Source organism: Lampetra fluviatilis, chromosome 20 (genome assembly GCF_964198595.1).
Source record: "Lampetra fluviatilis chromosome 20, kcLamFluv1.1, whole genome shotgun sequence".
In the NCBI taxonomy this organism is placed as follows: domain Eukaryota; kingdom Metazoa; phylum Chordata; class Hyperoartia; order Petromyzontiformes; family Petromyzontidae; genus Lampetra; species Lampetra fluviatilis.
This window is the reverse complement of record NC_136294.1, coordinates 7,786,920-7,800,760: the sequence shown is the minus strand read 5'-3', so window position 1 is coordinate 7,800,760 and position 13,841 is coordinate 7,786,920. Positions and strand designations below refer to the sequence as shown.

At 46.1% G+C, this 13,841-nt stretch overlaps 1 protein-coding gene across 4 annotated transcripts; it reads left to right on the top strand.

The window, feature by feature from the left end:
- On the top strand, positions 1 to 12,954 carry LOC144937923 (set1/Ash2 histone methyltransferase complex subunit ASH2-like). 4 transcript variants are annotated; one of them, XM_078865532.1, is made up of 16 exons: positions 1 to 79; positions 4,577 to 4,646; positions 4,780 to 4,910; positions 5,556 to 5,644; positions 6,008 to 6,102; positions 6,450 to 6,545; positions 7,352 to 7,447; positions 7,606 to 7,681; positions 8,433 to 8,523; positions 9,314 to 9,531; positions 10,104 to 10,271; positions 10,894 to 11,087; positions 11,502 to 11,594; positions 11,687 to 11,785; positions 11,883 to 11,942; positions 12,044 to 12,954. In XM_078865532.1, the coding sequence occupies exons 1-16, from the start codon at positions 27 to 29 to the stop codon at positions 12,149 to 12,151; spliced, it is 1,737 nt and encodes a 578-aa protein (XP_078721658.1). In that variant the 5' UTR covers positions 1 to 26; the 3' UTR covers positions 12,152 to 12,954. The 4 variants fall into 4 exon arrangements, 3 of the variants coding, with proteins under 3 accessions (XP_078721658.1, XP_078721657.1, XP_078721659.1); XM_078865531.1 differs by having other exon boundaries at positions 7,606 to 7,708; XR_013637798.1 differs by lacking the exons at positions 11,883 to 11,942; positions 12,044 to 12,954 and having other exon boundaries at positions 7,606 to 7,708; positions 10,905 to 11,087.
- The last annotated feature ends 887 nt before the right edge of the window (positions 12,955 to 13,841 follow it).

Genomic DNA, 13,841 nt, shown 5'->3' with positions numbered 1-13,841 from the left:
GGAGGGGGAGGGGACAGAGACGGAAGATGGCGTCGGGCGATCGACCCCGCTCGCTCGCTTCTCCCGGCACCGACAAGAGGTGAGATGGCTCAGCGATGTGTTATTTATTCACCTACACCTCCTCATCCTCCATCACGCAAGGACCTCTTTTGGTTTCCTGCCGCCCGCGTTGCGCTGTTGGCAGCTTCCGCGGCGCCGGCCTTCCGACCTGTACTGTACGTACAGTGGCGGGTGAAAGTGTTGGCGATTTTAATTAAAAAAAAATATTTGCGGATTATAAAACAACAAAAGACGCGGCACCGAGCTTTGTCGGACCGAGTTGTACAACGTTCAAGATAGAGGTGTTTTTTTGGGGGGACGGGGTTAGAACGCGTAGATATATAAATGTCGTGAAACCCGCCACCACCCGACACAGCCAATTAGTAAGGGTTGTCACGTAAACAGAACGTGGCAATTCGTTACTAGTACAGCACACCGGTGTAGTGTAGTGTATAGTGTAGTGTATAGTAGTGTAGTGTCTAGTGTAGTGTATAGTGTAGTGTATTGTGTATAGTAGTGTATAGTGTATAGTAGTGTATAGTAGTGTAGTGTATAGTAGTGTATAATGTGTATAGTAGTGTAGTGTATTGTGTAGTCACTACACAATACACTACACTACTATACACTACACTATACACTACACTGTAGTGTATAGTGTAGTGTATAGTAGTGTAGTGTATTGTGTATAGTAGTGTATAGTGTAGTGTATAGTGGAGTATACTAGTACAGCACACCGGTACGACGTTTCGCCAGTAATTACAACCATCATCATCAGGCGGACAGCCAGATGTGTAATGATGGTGGTTGTAGTTACTCGTGGAGCGTCGTACTCGGGATTTTGAAATGTGGATTTTATCTCCAACACAGCGGCGTGCTGTACTAAGTAACACACTGGCATACGTGACCAACCTTACTGATTGGGTGGTGGCGGGTTTAACGACACTTTATATTTACGCGATATAACCCAAACAACACCTGTGTTATGGATTATATTGGTCGCGAAAGCCTCCGTGTTAAACTGCACAACGCTGATCGTCCAATACCAAAAACCCGAGTGACGGTGGCGTCACCATTGCGCGCCTGTGCCAGGCTAGGTGCACTTTGAGGCTGCCACGTGAAGTGTCAAAGGCTCGCTGCTGGCAGGAGGTCTCGGGACAGACCCTGCAGGTGCCATGGGTTTGTACTGCTGTGCCAGGCTAGGTACAGGAGGAGGTCTCTGGACAGACCCTGCAGGTGCCATGGGTTGTACTGCTGTGCCAGGCTAGGTGCAGGAGGAGGTCACGAGACAGACTCAGCAGATGTCATGGGTTGTACTGCTGTGCCAGGCTAGGTGCAGGAGGAGGTCACGGGACAGACCCTGCAGGTGCCATGGGTTGTGCTGCTGTGCCAGGCTAGGTGCAGGAGGAGGTCTCGGGACAGACCCTGCAGGTGCCATGGGTTGTACTGCTGTGCCAGGCTAGGTGCAGGAGGAGGTCACGAGACAGACCCAGCAGGTGCCATGGGTTGTACTGCTGTGCCAGGCTAGGTGCAGGAGGAGGTCACGGGACAGACCCTGCAGGTGCCATGGGTTGTTCTGCTGTGCCAGGCTAGGTGCAGGAGGAGGTCACGAGACAGACCTTGCAGGTGCCATGGGTTGTACTGCTGTGCCAGGCTAGGTGCAGGAGGAGGTCTCGGGACAGACCCTGCAGGTGCCATGGGTTGTACTGCTGTGCCAGGCTAGGTGCAGGAGGAGGTCACGAGACAGACCAAGCAGGTGCCATGGGTTGTACTGCTGTGCCAGGCTAGGTGCAGGAGGAGGTCACGAGACAGACCAAGCAGGTGCCATGGGTTGTACTGCTGTGCCAGGCTAGGTGCAGGAGGAGGTCACGAGACAGACCCAGCAGATGCCATGGGTTGTACTGCTGTGCCAGGCTTAGTGCAGGAGGAGGTCACGAGATAGACCCAGCAGATGCCATGGGTTGTACTGCTGTGCCAGGCTAGGTGCAGGAGGAGGTCACGAGACAGACCCGGTAGGTGCCATGGGTTGTACTGCTGTGCCAGGCTAGGTGCAGGAGGAGGTCACGAGATAGACCCAGGAGGTGCCATGGGTTGGCTGACTGAGATGACCGGTAGATGCACTCTTGCTGTGTACCCCCTTTCGGTACCAACTTGCTGCATCTTATCCGTCCAACGCTCCGCTCGTTGTTGTGAGCGTTACTCCTCCGCTCTCCGTTGTTGCTGGAATGCGACTGCCTCCAACCTGCCCAGAAGCAGCGTCCTTCACGAGCCTCCTCCACAGAGGCCGATCATCTCACACGCCACACACGGGCGCACACACTGGATTATAAGATGCACTCCCCCCCCCCATGATGTTACAATACAAGGGGGTGTCGGGAAACGTGCTCGTAAATTCCGAGAATTACAGGATATTGTATTGGTGTTTTATTGTTTAGCATCAATTAGTGCCTTGATTGCGCGAGTGTTTGAGTTGGTGCTTCTTGATATCGAGGGTTGACGCGTTTGCGGGGTTAACATTCTTACAGTGTGTGCAGTCTTGAATGTTAACGTGCATACAGTTTACATTGCATATACTCCATACTCCCCGCCTTCACAAACCTCCGTTGACCGGCGTGGTGAAGTATGGTCAAATAATCGCCACGACCCGCATGGCGTGGAGAGGCCCCTCATCCATTAGTCGATTAACAAAGCATCACTCGTGTGTGTGGGTGTATGATGGGTATATGAATTATGTGTGTATTATGTAATGTGGTGGTGGAGTTTGACTCCCACTCCTGATGTAAGTAATTTCTTGAATATCTCCCAAAGTCGACTGAAATTGATTATTTGGTTCATTGTGAAAACTGCACTGGAGAGACAGGCCAGGTGTGGTGTTTGCCTCACTTTGCCGCCTTGTGGGTCTTTCTGGCCTTAATAGGTTCTCGCTAACAGTACTTGCCTAGTAGTCTATTCACACCTCAGTGGTTGCGGGGGGGGGGGAGTCTCTTCATATCATATACAATTATGAAGTATGTCAGCTGTGCGGGGTGTGTTGCATGCCTTTATTCCAGGACTGCGGAGGCGAGGGTTGATGTGTCGTACAAATCTTATCAAACGCCGCGTGGGTGTTTAGCTACCTCCGCTTGGCTTGCCAGGAGGATGCGGTACAGAAAACTGTGGATTAATCTCCCAACCATTAGATCTGAATGGGATCGAGCGTTGCCTCCTCGCATGCGTGGGTTTTCTCTGGGTACTCCTTTTTGTTCGCGCTGGCTTACCGCCTGGATGACATCCCACTTGTCTGTGGGTCCACGCCTCCGACTAATTCTCTTTCTATGAGGGAGCGGATGCTGTGTACGTTTAAAGTTGAATATACACTTTATGTACATTAGGGGCCGTCCATAAATGACGTCACGCACCTAGGGGGGGGGGGGGGGTCAGACATTTGTGACGATGTGTGACGAGGGGGGGGGGGTTGAGAAATATATACTTTTTGAGAAATATACTTTTTAATAAATGTTTTCTCCTACAACATCAGAGTGCAGCGCCACATTAAATACGCACTACAATGACAATAGTTTAAAGCGATTTGAAGCATGTTTTTTTTTTGGGGGGGGGGGGTCTGACTTTTTGTGACGTCATTTGAGGGGGGGGTCTGACGTTTTGTGACGCCGTGTGACGAGGGGGGGCATGTCAAAAATCGTCCAAATCGCGTGACGTCATTTATGGACGGCCCCTTATGTGAAGTGTACTGCTGTTACTACACGTGTACACTGATTAAAGGGTGTTGTTTTTACCTTATTTGCACACAATGTACAGCACTACCTTGATTTGAAGCTTTCGTGACTGCAGGAATCCATACTCTTTGGTTCTTCGGTAAAGTCACGTCGGTACCACCCCTTGGCTTGGTTCTCTGGCGTTGATACGCTGGCCTCTCACTATGCAGCAGCCAACGCCGCAGCTTGTGTTGCCCATGAGGTGGCGCTATGCCGGTCCTCTGACACAGACATGCTATCTTCACTAACAAAGCCACCGCAGCACCCTTTTGCCTCGACGTAACGGTATGTCTCTCCCATTAACGCAGCTGTTGTACGTGCGTGCGGTAACGGTGCTCGTTTGCATTAACATGCTAATCCTTCTTCGGCGCAGCTGTTGTGCGTGCGTACGGCGACGGGACTCCTTTTCATCTCTGACCACGCCCACTTACCCTTGGGTGACACCCACCTCAAACCTATATATAACCTCTTGTTGCAGCAGCCCTTTCTTGTTCAGCAGTTCTACGGCTGTATCTTTCTACCTGATGACGATTGCTTGTGTTGCGATCGAAACGTCGCGATTTATTATAAATTCTTTCTACCTGCGTGACTTTACCGAAAGAACCAAAGAGAATGTACGGTACCTCTGTAAAAAGTGCTATGTTTACTATCTGTTTTCATGTGTACGCACTTATGTATTGCCTTCTCTCTAGTTTACGAGCGTTGAGAAGCATCAGGACTTTGCTGGGGAAATAATGTGTGTATGTATTCACATTCTCTACCTTTCTTGTGTCCCTTGACTGCAGTGCAAAGTCAGACAATCAGCCAGAAGCAATGATTGAAGAGGAGACTGTGACATCCCAACCAGACACAGAGGTATTGCCATTACTTTTCCTTACTGCATTTTTGCCAAAATTCACAAAAAATAAGTGCATGCAATATGGGTGCGATGTGCATGCATATTTGGGTTGAGATATGCATGCAATTAGTTGTATCTGCGCACATGCAGGAGGTGAGTGTGGTGGAGGCAACACTTTCTGCAGTGGAGGTTGAAGAGGAGAGGCGGCAGGGCCATGTAGAACTGCAGTGCGGCATCTGTATGAAGTGGTTCACGGCCGAGAGCTTCAGCATTGACACCAGGTAAGCACGCAACCCGCCGTCAGTTGCATTGTGTCAAAATGATGTCAAATGTTTTACGGCAGGATGTCTTCTAGCAGCGTTTACTTAAGTAGGAAATCTCTGGATTGGTTTTGACTTTTTCCTGTGTCTTAAACAAATGCTACTGGAAAATAATACCGAATGCCCATAGTAAGATGGACTAAAAATTGTATTTTTTTGCACGGTAGAACAAATTCTTGTTGCCAATTGTTTTACTGGTAGGAACCTCCTGGTTACACCAGCCCACAGGGGATTATTGTGTCCGTCCGTCGTGCAGGGAGGGGCTGGGTGGGGAGGGAGGGGCTGGGTGGGGAGGGGAGGGTGGGGAGGGGCTGGGTGGGGAGATTAGGGTGGGGCTGGGTGGGGAGGGGCTTGTGCCCGCCCTCACAGTCGGGCATATTTGTGGAATACACCACGCCGCCGTTGACCCTGGCCATTGACCGAGCAACCCAACGTTCCTACCAGCTCCCTCCGCAGGAATGTTTTTGTTTGAAAATGTCTTGAATAGATGTGTTGTACATCTTTGTACATTTCTTGACCAAGGTTCATCAATGCCATGGATGAGACATGCTTGTTATATTTTAGTCCTTTCCTTTTTAATCGGTGACCTTATTTCTCTTCCAACAGCACGTGTGTTCCATTTATCACCAACTATGTCTTTCATTGCAACATTTGCCATCATAGTGGCAACACCTACTTCTTACGAAAACCTGCAAGTAAGTTATTTAGCTGCGCATTGTGCAAGCGCTTCAGGGTGTTTTTGGAAATTATTTGGAGTCTTAAGTTAATATTAACGTGCTTCATGCTTTTAATTGGATTTCTGTTTTGGAAATTCGCTTGTTTTGGGTGGCTCGACATTGCTGTGACTTGGAATGTAGTAAATAACTATTTAATGTCATACATCTAAAGCACTGGCTTGTAGACTTAAATTAAATTCTGAAAATAAAACTTTAAGGCTCACTCTATATCTTTTTGCAGATGATGCTTTCCTTCTTTAATGATTGTAAAGTCTACTGCATGTTTATGCCGCACCTAAGTTTGGGTTTAAAGTGGTTATATTGTACCTTGTACTTGTACAGCTCTCAAAGAGATGTGTCTGACTGCACTGGCAAACCTCACATGGACATCACGCATGCAGGACGATCATCCCAAAACAATGTTCTCCAAAGACAAGGTATGTTCTTGACTCTTGCCTTCTGTGCCATCTATGCTGTAGGTGTTTTTCGCTGAGTTAACGTTCATTGAGCCATTGTTGAAATTATGAATGTATTCCATGTCGTGTGTTCCACAGCTATGTGCAACAATGCTTTATGTTTTGATTTAAAGCTTTCGTGACTGCAGGGATTTATATTCTTGGTTCTTTCGGTAAAGTCACGTAGAAGGGAAATAATAAAATAATACAAATATATTAAAAACTAATAGTTTTATATTTGTTTTATTTTATTATTTATCTTCTACGTGACTTTACCGAAAGAACCAAGAATAATGATTTATGTGTTTCCGATTCCCACGATCCACCAGGACATCATCCCATTCATCGACAGACACTGGGAATGCATGACAACACGGCAACGACCAAACAAGCTCACATGGCAGAACAACATTGTCAAGACTATGGTAAGGCTGCTGCCACAGGCGGTGGGAAGATGGTGTGTGAAAGTTTTCACAGCTGGTGCTGACACCCATGAATCGGCTGCACCCGTGGTGCAAAACCTAAAAGAAGACTTGACCCAAGAAAATTAAACATTTCTTGTTATACGTATCTAGGCTGTGCATCCCAAGCTCTCTAACACGGGTTTAAAGCATCATCATCGAGAAAAATTGACCCTTAGGCACAATAGTGTTACTACGACAGAATCCCATGCATTTGAAAACAGTAACTATCGGTCCTTGCCACTCTAGCTATTGAGTCATATCGATACACTCGACTAATTTTAAAGCATTTTTTGTCATTAACAAATCTTTGCATTCGTGTAGGAGAGCTGAAAGTCAGTCAACCTAGATGTTTCGATACAAAAGAAGTTTATTTTTGTTGTTTTCATTCTATTTTATTTTATGTAATTTATTTTTTACATATGTGACTTTACCGAAAAAACCAAAGAGTATGAATCCTTGCAGTCACGAAAACTTCAAATCTAGAAAGAAAAAAAAAAGTGCCGTTGCATTTCATTGAAAGTAAAAGTTCTCAACTTCTTGAGCTGCGTTGTGCCATAGTTTTTATCTTTGCAAAGCCCATTAACTCCTGTGACGCCACTACCAACTCGCTGGTGAACCCAGCTGTGCCGAACAAAAGTTTTGGCAGACCTTGTCTCCATGGGAGATTTGAATACTCGGGAGTGGTTTTCGTAGGTAGAGGACCTCACCTCGTGTTGGCCTCTAAATATGATTACGTTGTTGTGTTTTTCACGTGTGCGTTTGTGTAGACGAAGGAGCGTGATGTATTCCTCGTGAAAGAAAACCCAGATCCAGGAAGCAAGGACTCTCAAGACGAATACCCAAAGTTTGGCCTCTTAGATCAGGTGCCTAATACACAACAACAACAACAACAACTGACACTGATGAATGTATTGTATGAAAACATAGTCTCATTGACAAATTGTTTCTGCAGCACACAGCAACATCAATTACCAATGTTCATTAATAAAAAAAAAACATGTTTCTTTTTTCTTTTCTTTAGGACTTGACCAACATAGGCCCGTCGTATGAAGGTCAGAAGCAGCCTGGGACACCGGCCGCTGCAGCCAGTTCGAATGGTAAAGAATTTACAACTCCTAATAAAGGTATTTTGGGTTAGATCGCATGAGTATAAGTGTGTCGTTAGCTCGCCACCACCCGACACAGCCAATTAGTAATGTTTGTCATGTAAACAACACGTACAAATTAGTTACTACTTCAGCCCACCGACGTTTTGGAGAGTAAATCGACATTTATAATTTGAGTACGCCGTTTCGCTGGTAATTAAATCCAACATCATCGGGCAATGATGTAACTAATTGGCACGTTTTGTTTACGTAACTAACCTTACCGATTGGCTTTGTCGGGTAGTGGCGGGTTACCGACACATTTATACTTCCGCCATCTAACCCAGAAAGCATTTGTTATGAATAATATTGGTCACGAAAGCCTACGTGTCAAATTTCGATTTAAAGCTTTCGTGACTGCAGGGATTCATCTTCTTGGTTCTTTCGGTAAAGTCACGTAGAAGGGAAGTAATAAAATAATAAAAATAAATCATAATAAAATAAAATAATTCTCACGACGTTTCACCTGAAGACGGCTGCTTGCGTTGTAGCCGAAACGTCGTGAGAATTATTTTATTATGATTTATTTTTATTATTTTATTACTTCCCTCCTACGTGTCAAATTTACAACTCGTCCACGAATATGTACACCAGAGTTGTACGTGTAAAATGGCCATCCTTTTTTTCACCACCCACACGTACAACAGGTTAGCTACGAATATAAAGAAATAGGTGAACTTGACTTGAGGCTGTTGTGTACCAGGTGGCTTCGGGATCAGTGGCAGCGGTAAAGGACGCGGCGCAAAGCGGAGGCAAGAAGGCGTCACCCCACCGACGGCAAAGCGCACCCGGCAGTGAGTTGCAGCTGTCGCACGAAACCATTCATTTGACTCGATGAGATCATCATAAACCGGGAAAGGAGAGATGAGAAAATATTTTGTGTGTTGCGGATGATTGCACGATTCTATTGTGGTTCAGCTTAGTCCCTCGTTCCTTCGGGGTCAATAAAATTTTGTGGAATGTCAAAAGTTGTTGGTTGTACTCTAGGTTGATTCGCTCCATCATAGGAATGTAGAATATACACAAATGTTTCATGGTTGTTCACGAGGGGTGAGAGCCACCCAAGCTTACTTGATCATTAAACCACCTTGACTCACTATCAGAGATCACAATCACTAGTCTCACTTTCTGCTGTTGCCTCAGGTCAACGCGGATATGGGTGATACCATTTCATTTCATCTATGTATACTGCAATAACCCACCATCTGTTATATATGAAGGGCAGATGATGAACACTTAACTTGGGTGTCAGTTGACGGCACGTAATCAGGTTTTGCAAAATATACCAGTTTGTGAAAAACATAAACACACAATTGGAAACAACGTAATTACGTGACTTCTGGAATAGTAAGCCGCTTCCGTAACATGAGTCTTCTGGAACAGCGTGGAAGCAGTCGGCTTGGCTGCATGCTTTTTCTGGAAGCTGAACAAATGTCGTTTTCAGCATGGAAATCTTATAGAAGCGGAAGGGAGAATAGGCAGACGGGAGCAGAAGGAGCTGTGGGGGCCACCGCTGCCAGCTGGATCGCCGGCTGCCTGGCAGTTTGCAATATTTTTATCAATGCGGCGTATTGTCTTGCGCAGTGACCCGCTGTTCCAGTCACAACGCCTGCCCCCCCACGGCTACCCGCTGGAGCATCCCTTCAACAAGGACGGCTACCGCTACGTGCTGGCGGAGCCCGACCCCCACGCGCCTGACCCAGAGCGGGTCGAGCTGGACTCGTGGGCCGGGAAGCCGATCCCCGGGGACCTGTACCGCTCGTGCCTCTACGAGCGCGTGCTGCTCGCACTGCACGACCGCGGTGAGACGTGCACACCGGGCACACGCAGATTCTCACCACCCTCTCCCACGGCCAACCCACGGATTGTCATGAATTGGGGTCGCGATTTGACTCAAGAATCGACTGTCTTAAATTTCAATGTAAAGCTTTCGTGACTGCAGGGAATCATCTTCTTGGTTCTTTCGGTAAAGTCACGTAGAAGGGAAGTAATAAAATAATAAAAATAAAACATAATAAAATAATTCTCACGACGTTTCGGCCACAACGCAAGCAGCCGTCCTCAGGTGAGCAGTCGTCCTCACCTGAGGACGGCTGCTTGCGTTGTGGCCGAAACGTGAGAATTATTTTATTATGTTTTATTTTTATTATTTTATTGCTTCCCTTCTACGTGACTTTACCGAATGAACCAAGAAGAAGAATCGACTGTCTTCGTCTGTTGTTTTAACTTTTATTTGCGTTTCTTATTTTTGTGTGTCCCTTCTACAGTTTAGTTCTTCCCATTAGCCTATATGTAATATTATTATTACATGATATAAGTGCATCTGCGTTTACAAACCCCGTTGATATATGTTTCCGTGTTTTTGGATTGTTAGCGCCCCAGCTAAAAATCTCCGATGACCGGCTGACGGTGACGGGCGACAAGGGCTACTCGATGGTGCGCGCCTCGCACGGTGCGCGCCGCGGGGCCTGGTACTTCGAGGCCACGGTGGACGAGATGCCCACAGGAAGCGCTGCGCGCATTGGCTGGTCACAAAGCCTCGGTAAGATGCTTTGCACCAACCCTCACAGCACTCGTTCACTTACAGACGTCTGCTGAGGAGCGCTACCATGACAGCCACGTGGAACAATCCCCCAGGTATTGTAATAATAGTATAGTTACAGACCTTGGTTAATCCACTGCTGGATAGAGGCAATAAATAATGCTCGTTCCGCTTGATGCCCAGTGTTTCACTCTTTAAGTGTTGGCAGCAGCTTCAGGAACTGAAGTGAGCCGCTCACTTTCTCCCTCGCTTGACTGCTCGACACGATGTATCTTTGTAAATGAGCGTCGGTATGCTTGAGGGGATTTCTTTGCATGTGAACGTGCCGCTTTGTGTTTGCATGTCTAAGTGTAGGAGTGTGTGTGTGTGTGAACACCTATGCATTATATGCACCACTGTTGTTCATCAGCTGTGCTACCTTGTCATTCGTTCATAATGTCAAGGCTACACTTTGACACTTGATTTTGCTTCTGTGTGTCCACACTATACATGACCATCTGGATTCCATTTTGTCAGAAATAGAATTTGTATGACAAAAAAAGATGAATTTGCTGATACGTATTGTAACAACAGCTAAAGCGAGCCTCCCACCAACCAAGGCTAAACTACCCATTGCTGACAGGGAACCTGCAGGCTCCGCTCGGCTACGACAAGTTCAGCTACTCGTGGCGCAGCAAGAAGGGCACGCGTTTCCACCAGTCGCGCGGGCGACACTATGCCGACGGCTACGCGCAGGGCGACACGCTCGGTTTCTTCATCTCGCTACCCGAGCATACGCACACGGCCACCTGCCTGCCCGACACGTACAAGGACAAGGTACGCTCACGGGAATGGCGAACGCCGGGAGAGCACGGCGGCCACTCGGTTGTCTGATAACCAGGCGCATGTAACTTCAACCCGTCACTCAAAACCCAAGGAGAATTTAAACTGAAATGACTGGATCACAAACATTGCTTCATGAGACTCCGTTGGTGGATATATCCAGTGTTTACACTCCGCTTTGCGGACATGAGCATAATTCATATGCTCATGCCTATTTTTATAGTTACGCCAAAACACGAGCTCTCCCTATGATCTTAGTGGCCCTGACAGCATATATACAGTGCTTTCCTATGGTATATACATGTGTTATATTAATGGTTTTAATGTAGAATAAAAAAACATGAAGTGGCACGTAAAAACAATTCTGTTCAAATTTTTATGAACTGATAATTATGGTCTTGCCAACAGGCACTAATCAAGTTCAAGAGCTACCTGTACTTTGAAGAAAAGGACTTTGTGGACAAGGCAGAGAAAAGCCTCAAGCCAGCGCATGACAGCAAGGTGGACCCATGTTTCTTATTCGTTTTTTTTTAATATGCTAGTCAGAAGCCATGCATCATCACTTTCTTGGCCTGGCTGTATGTGCGCTGCAGGTGGTGTTTTACAAGAATGGAGTCGGGCAGGGCACTGCATTCGAGGACGTCTATGAAGGAGTTTACTTCCCAGCTGTCTCCCTTTACAAAAGCTGCTCGGTGCGTTTGCAAAAAACCATCGCGTCATCGATTCAAGGGTGTTTATGTTTGACCACCGTGTTTAACCACCACCACTCTACCATTTCATCTGTTGCAGGTGTCTGTCAACTTTGGACCAAACTTTAAGCATCCTCCTAAGGACGTGACCTATCAACCCGTGAGTTATTTTTTTTTTTAAATCAAATTTTCCACACGTTAGTTCGACTCGTCTTCAGTATATGTCCGTAATAAACCTGGCGCACACTTTGTTTATTTCAGATGAGCGACATGGGGTGGTATGCCGTTGTGGAACACACGCTCTCTGACCTGCTCTACCATGTGGAGACGGACGTGGAGGGTAGGCAGAGTCCACCGTGGGATCTGTGAGCCACCGCTCGCTGAGAACATCCACCTACACCTGTACCTGCCTCTTTGACTTGCACTCTCTGGGCATGCCCGTTGGTTCCGCACATGCATATGCTGCGCATAGAGCGGTGGACATTAGTCTTTTGTGCGATTGTGTGTGTGTGTACACTTTTATTTCCATGTGGCTGTAACGTGTACAACCTAGTCGTTTTGATGAAAGACAATTTTTTGACTTGCGCAATGTGACATGACAGCACTTGTTGAGAATCCGTAAAAAGAGATGGTGGTCAAGTTTTGCATTGTTAATGATGAGAATTAGATGCGTTGTTGGTAATGACTGTTTAGCCTTTTCTAAGAGAGGGCATTTTTTTAGTTGCAGTAATTTCCTTCAAACAGGCTATAAACCAAGAAAAGATGTAAGAGTTTTTTTTGCAATCTAGCACTTAAAAACTGACACCAACTTGAATGCAAATTTGTATAATATGTTTAATATATTTTTTATAGAATAGAAAACTAAGAAATCTATCAGCAGCCATTTTACGGTCACAATATTAAATATTTTTGTGATGTGCTGCATTTTTAGCACCTTTTTGTAACGTGTGGAGTTTTAAATCTCCCATGTTTATATATACATCTTTGTTGTTAAAATGGAACACCCTTTTTGCAACTGAATATATATGAATTAAACAGCAACTATTTCAGAGCTTTTAAATTAATTCCACTTATCCAACAAATGCTTTTAACGTACAGTGTACCTGGCACTTGCATACAATTGTGTAGCCTCTATTTTGAAAAATGTTTCTCATTATAATTTTAAAAACTCACCATGGTCTTTGTGTTTACGTGGTGTCTTGACTCTGCATGTGTGTTCAGATTTTGTATTGTCTTCTACATTTGTTCAAAGCATTCAAACTGAAGAATGTACTACTCGCGTAAAGACTGATTTTATAAGCCTTAGCAGCACCCACAGCATTCATCACCTTCAGGTATTTCTTCTGGATGCCAACAGGCTGTACAGAGAATAAATTCCCTTCAAGGCTGCCCCACCTCCACATCTTACCTATAAAAGAGTGGTGCTGCCTTCCTTGCTTCATGTGCATAGAACCAGGATGAATGCACGCGAGATATTTTAGGTAAAATATCGCCATTCCCTACCATATGTCCCGTGCACAGGTTTTTAAAGGGTCTATCTCGTAGCCTTGGCTGCCATGGGAATGTGCAGTGGAATCTTGATGTTTTCATGCTGCTGAGATGGGGAGGAGTGCCAAGGCCTGCAATTTTTTTTTTATATAAATACTTCATAGAGGTACAGTCTGGCAACATCCACAGTATACATTTTAAAGGTATCCCCACCCAAGCAGTGCATTGGAGACAGTGGTGGGCTCACTGGGATACCGAGGATTGCAACGCCCTCTCGAAAACTGCGTTGGCAGATGGTGGGACTTTTTAGTCCGTAGTGCCTCGTAAAGGTGACTGGCACGGCTCAGGTGGCTGCCCTACAAGTGGTTGTGTTACTGCACAAGGCATTCGGGAGGTGGGCCTTGTGCTTCAGCAAACCACCGAAGCCGCGATCAAGAGACCCCAGTGGCTTGCTGGTCTGTGTCGACAACGAACTTCTCGGCCCCTGAGATGTCTTAAAAGGAACTGCTGTGTAACCAGCCTTCCACTATAGATCCAATAAACCAACCCATAAGGGCATCAGTATAGACTC

What these genes read in the sequence shown, in the direction of transcription:
- LOC144937923 (XM_078865531.1), top strand. Translation starts at nt 27, where the DNA reads ATGGCGTCGGGCGATCGACCCCGCTCGCTCGCTTCTCCCGGCACCGAC. An exon ending in ACAACATTGTCAAGACTATG is followed by an intron (nt 6,546 to 7,351) that starts GTAAGGCTGCTG and finishes GCGTTTGTGTAG; the next exon opens with ACGAAGGAGCGTGATGTATT. An exon ending in ACGGCAAAGCGCACCCGGCA is followed by an intron (nt 8,524 to 9,313) that starts GTGAGTTGCAGC and finishes TGTCTTGCGCAG; the next exon opens with TGACCCGCTGTTCCAGTCAC.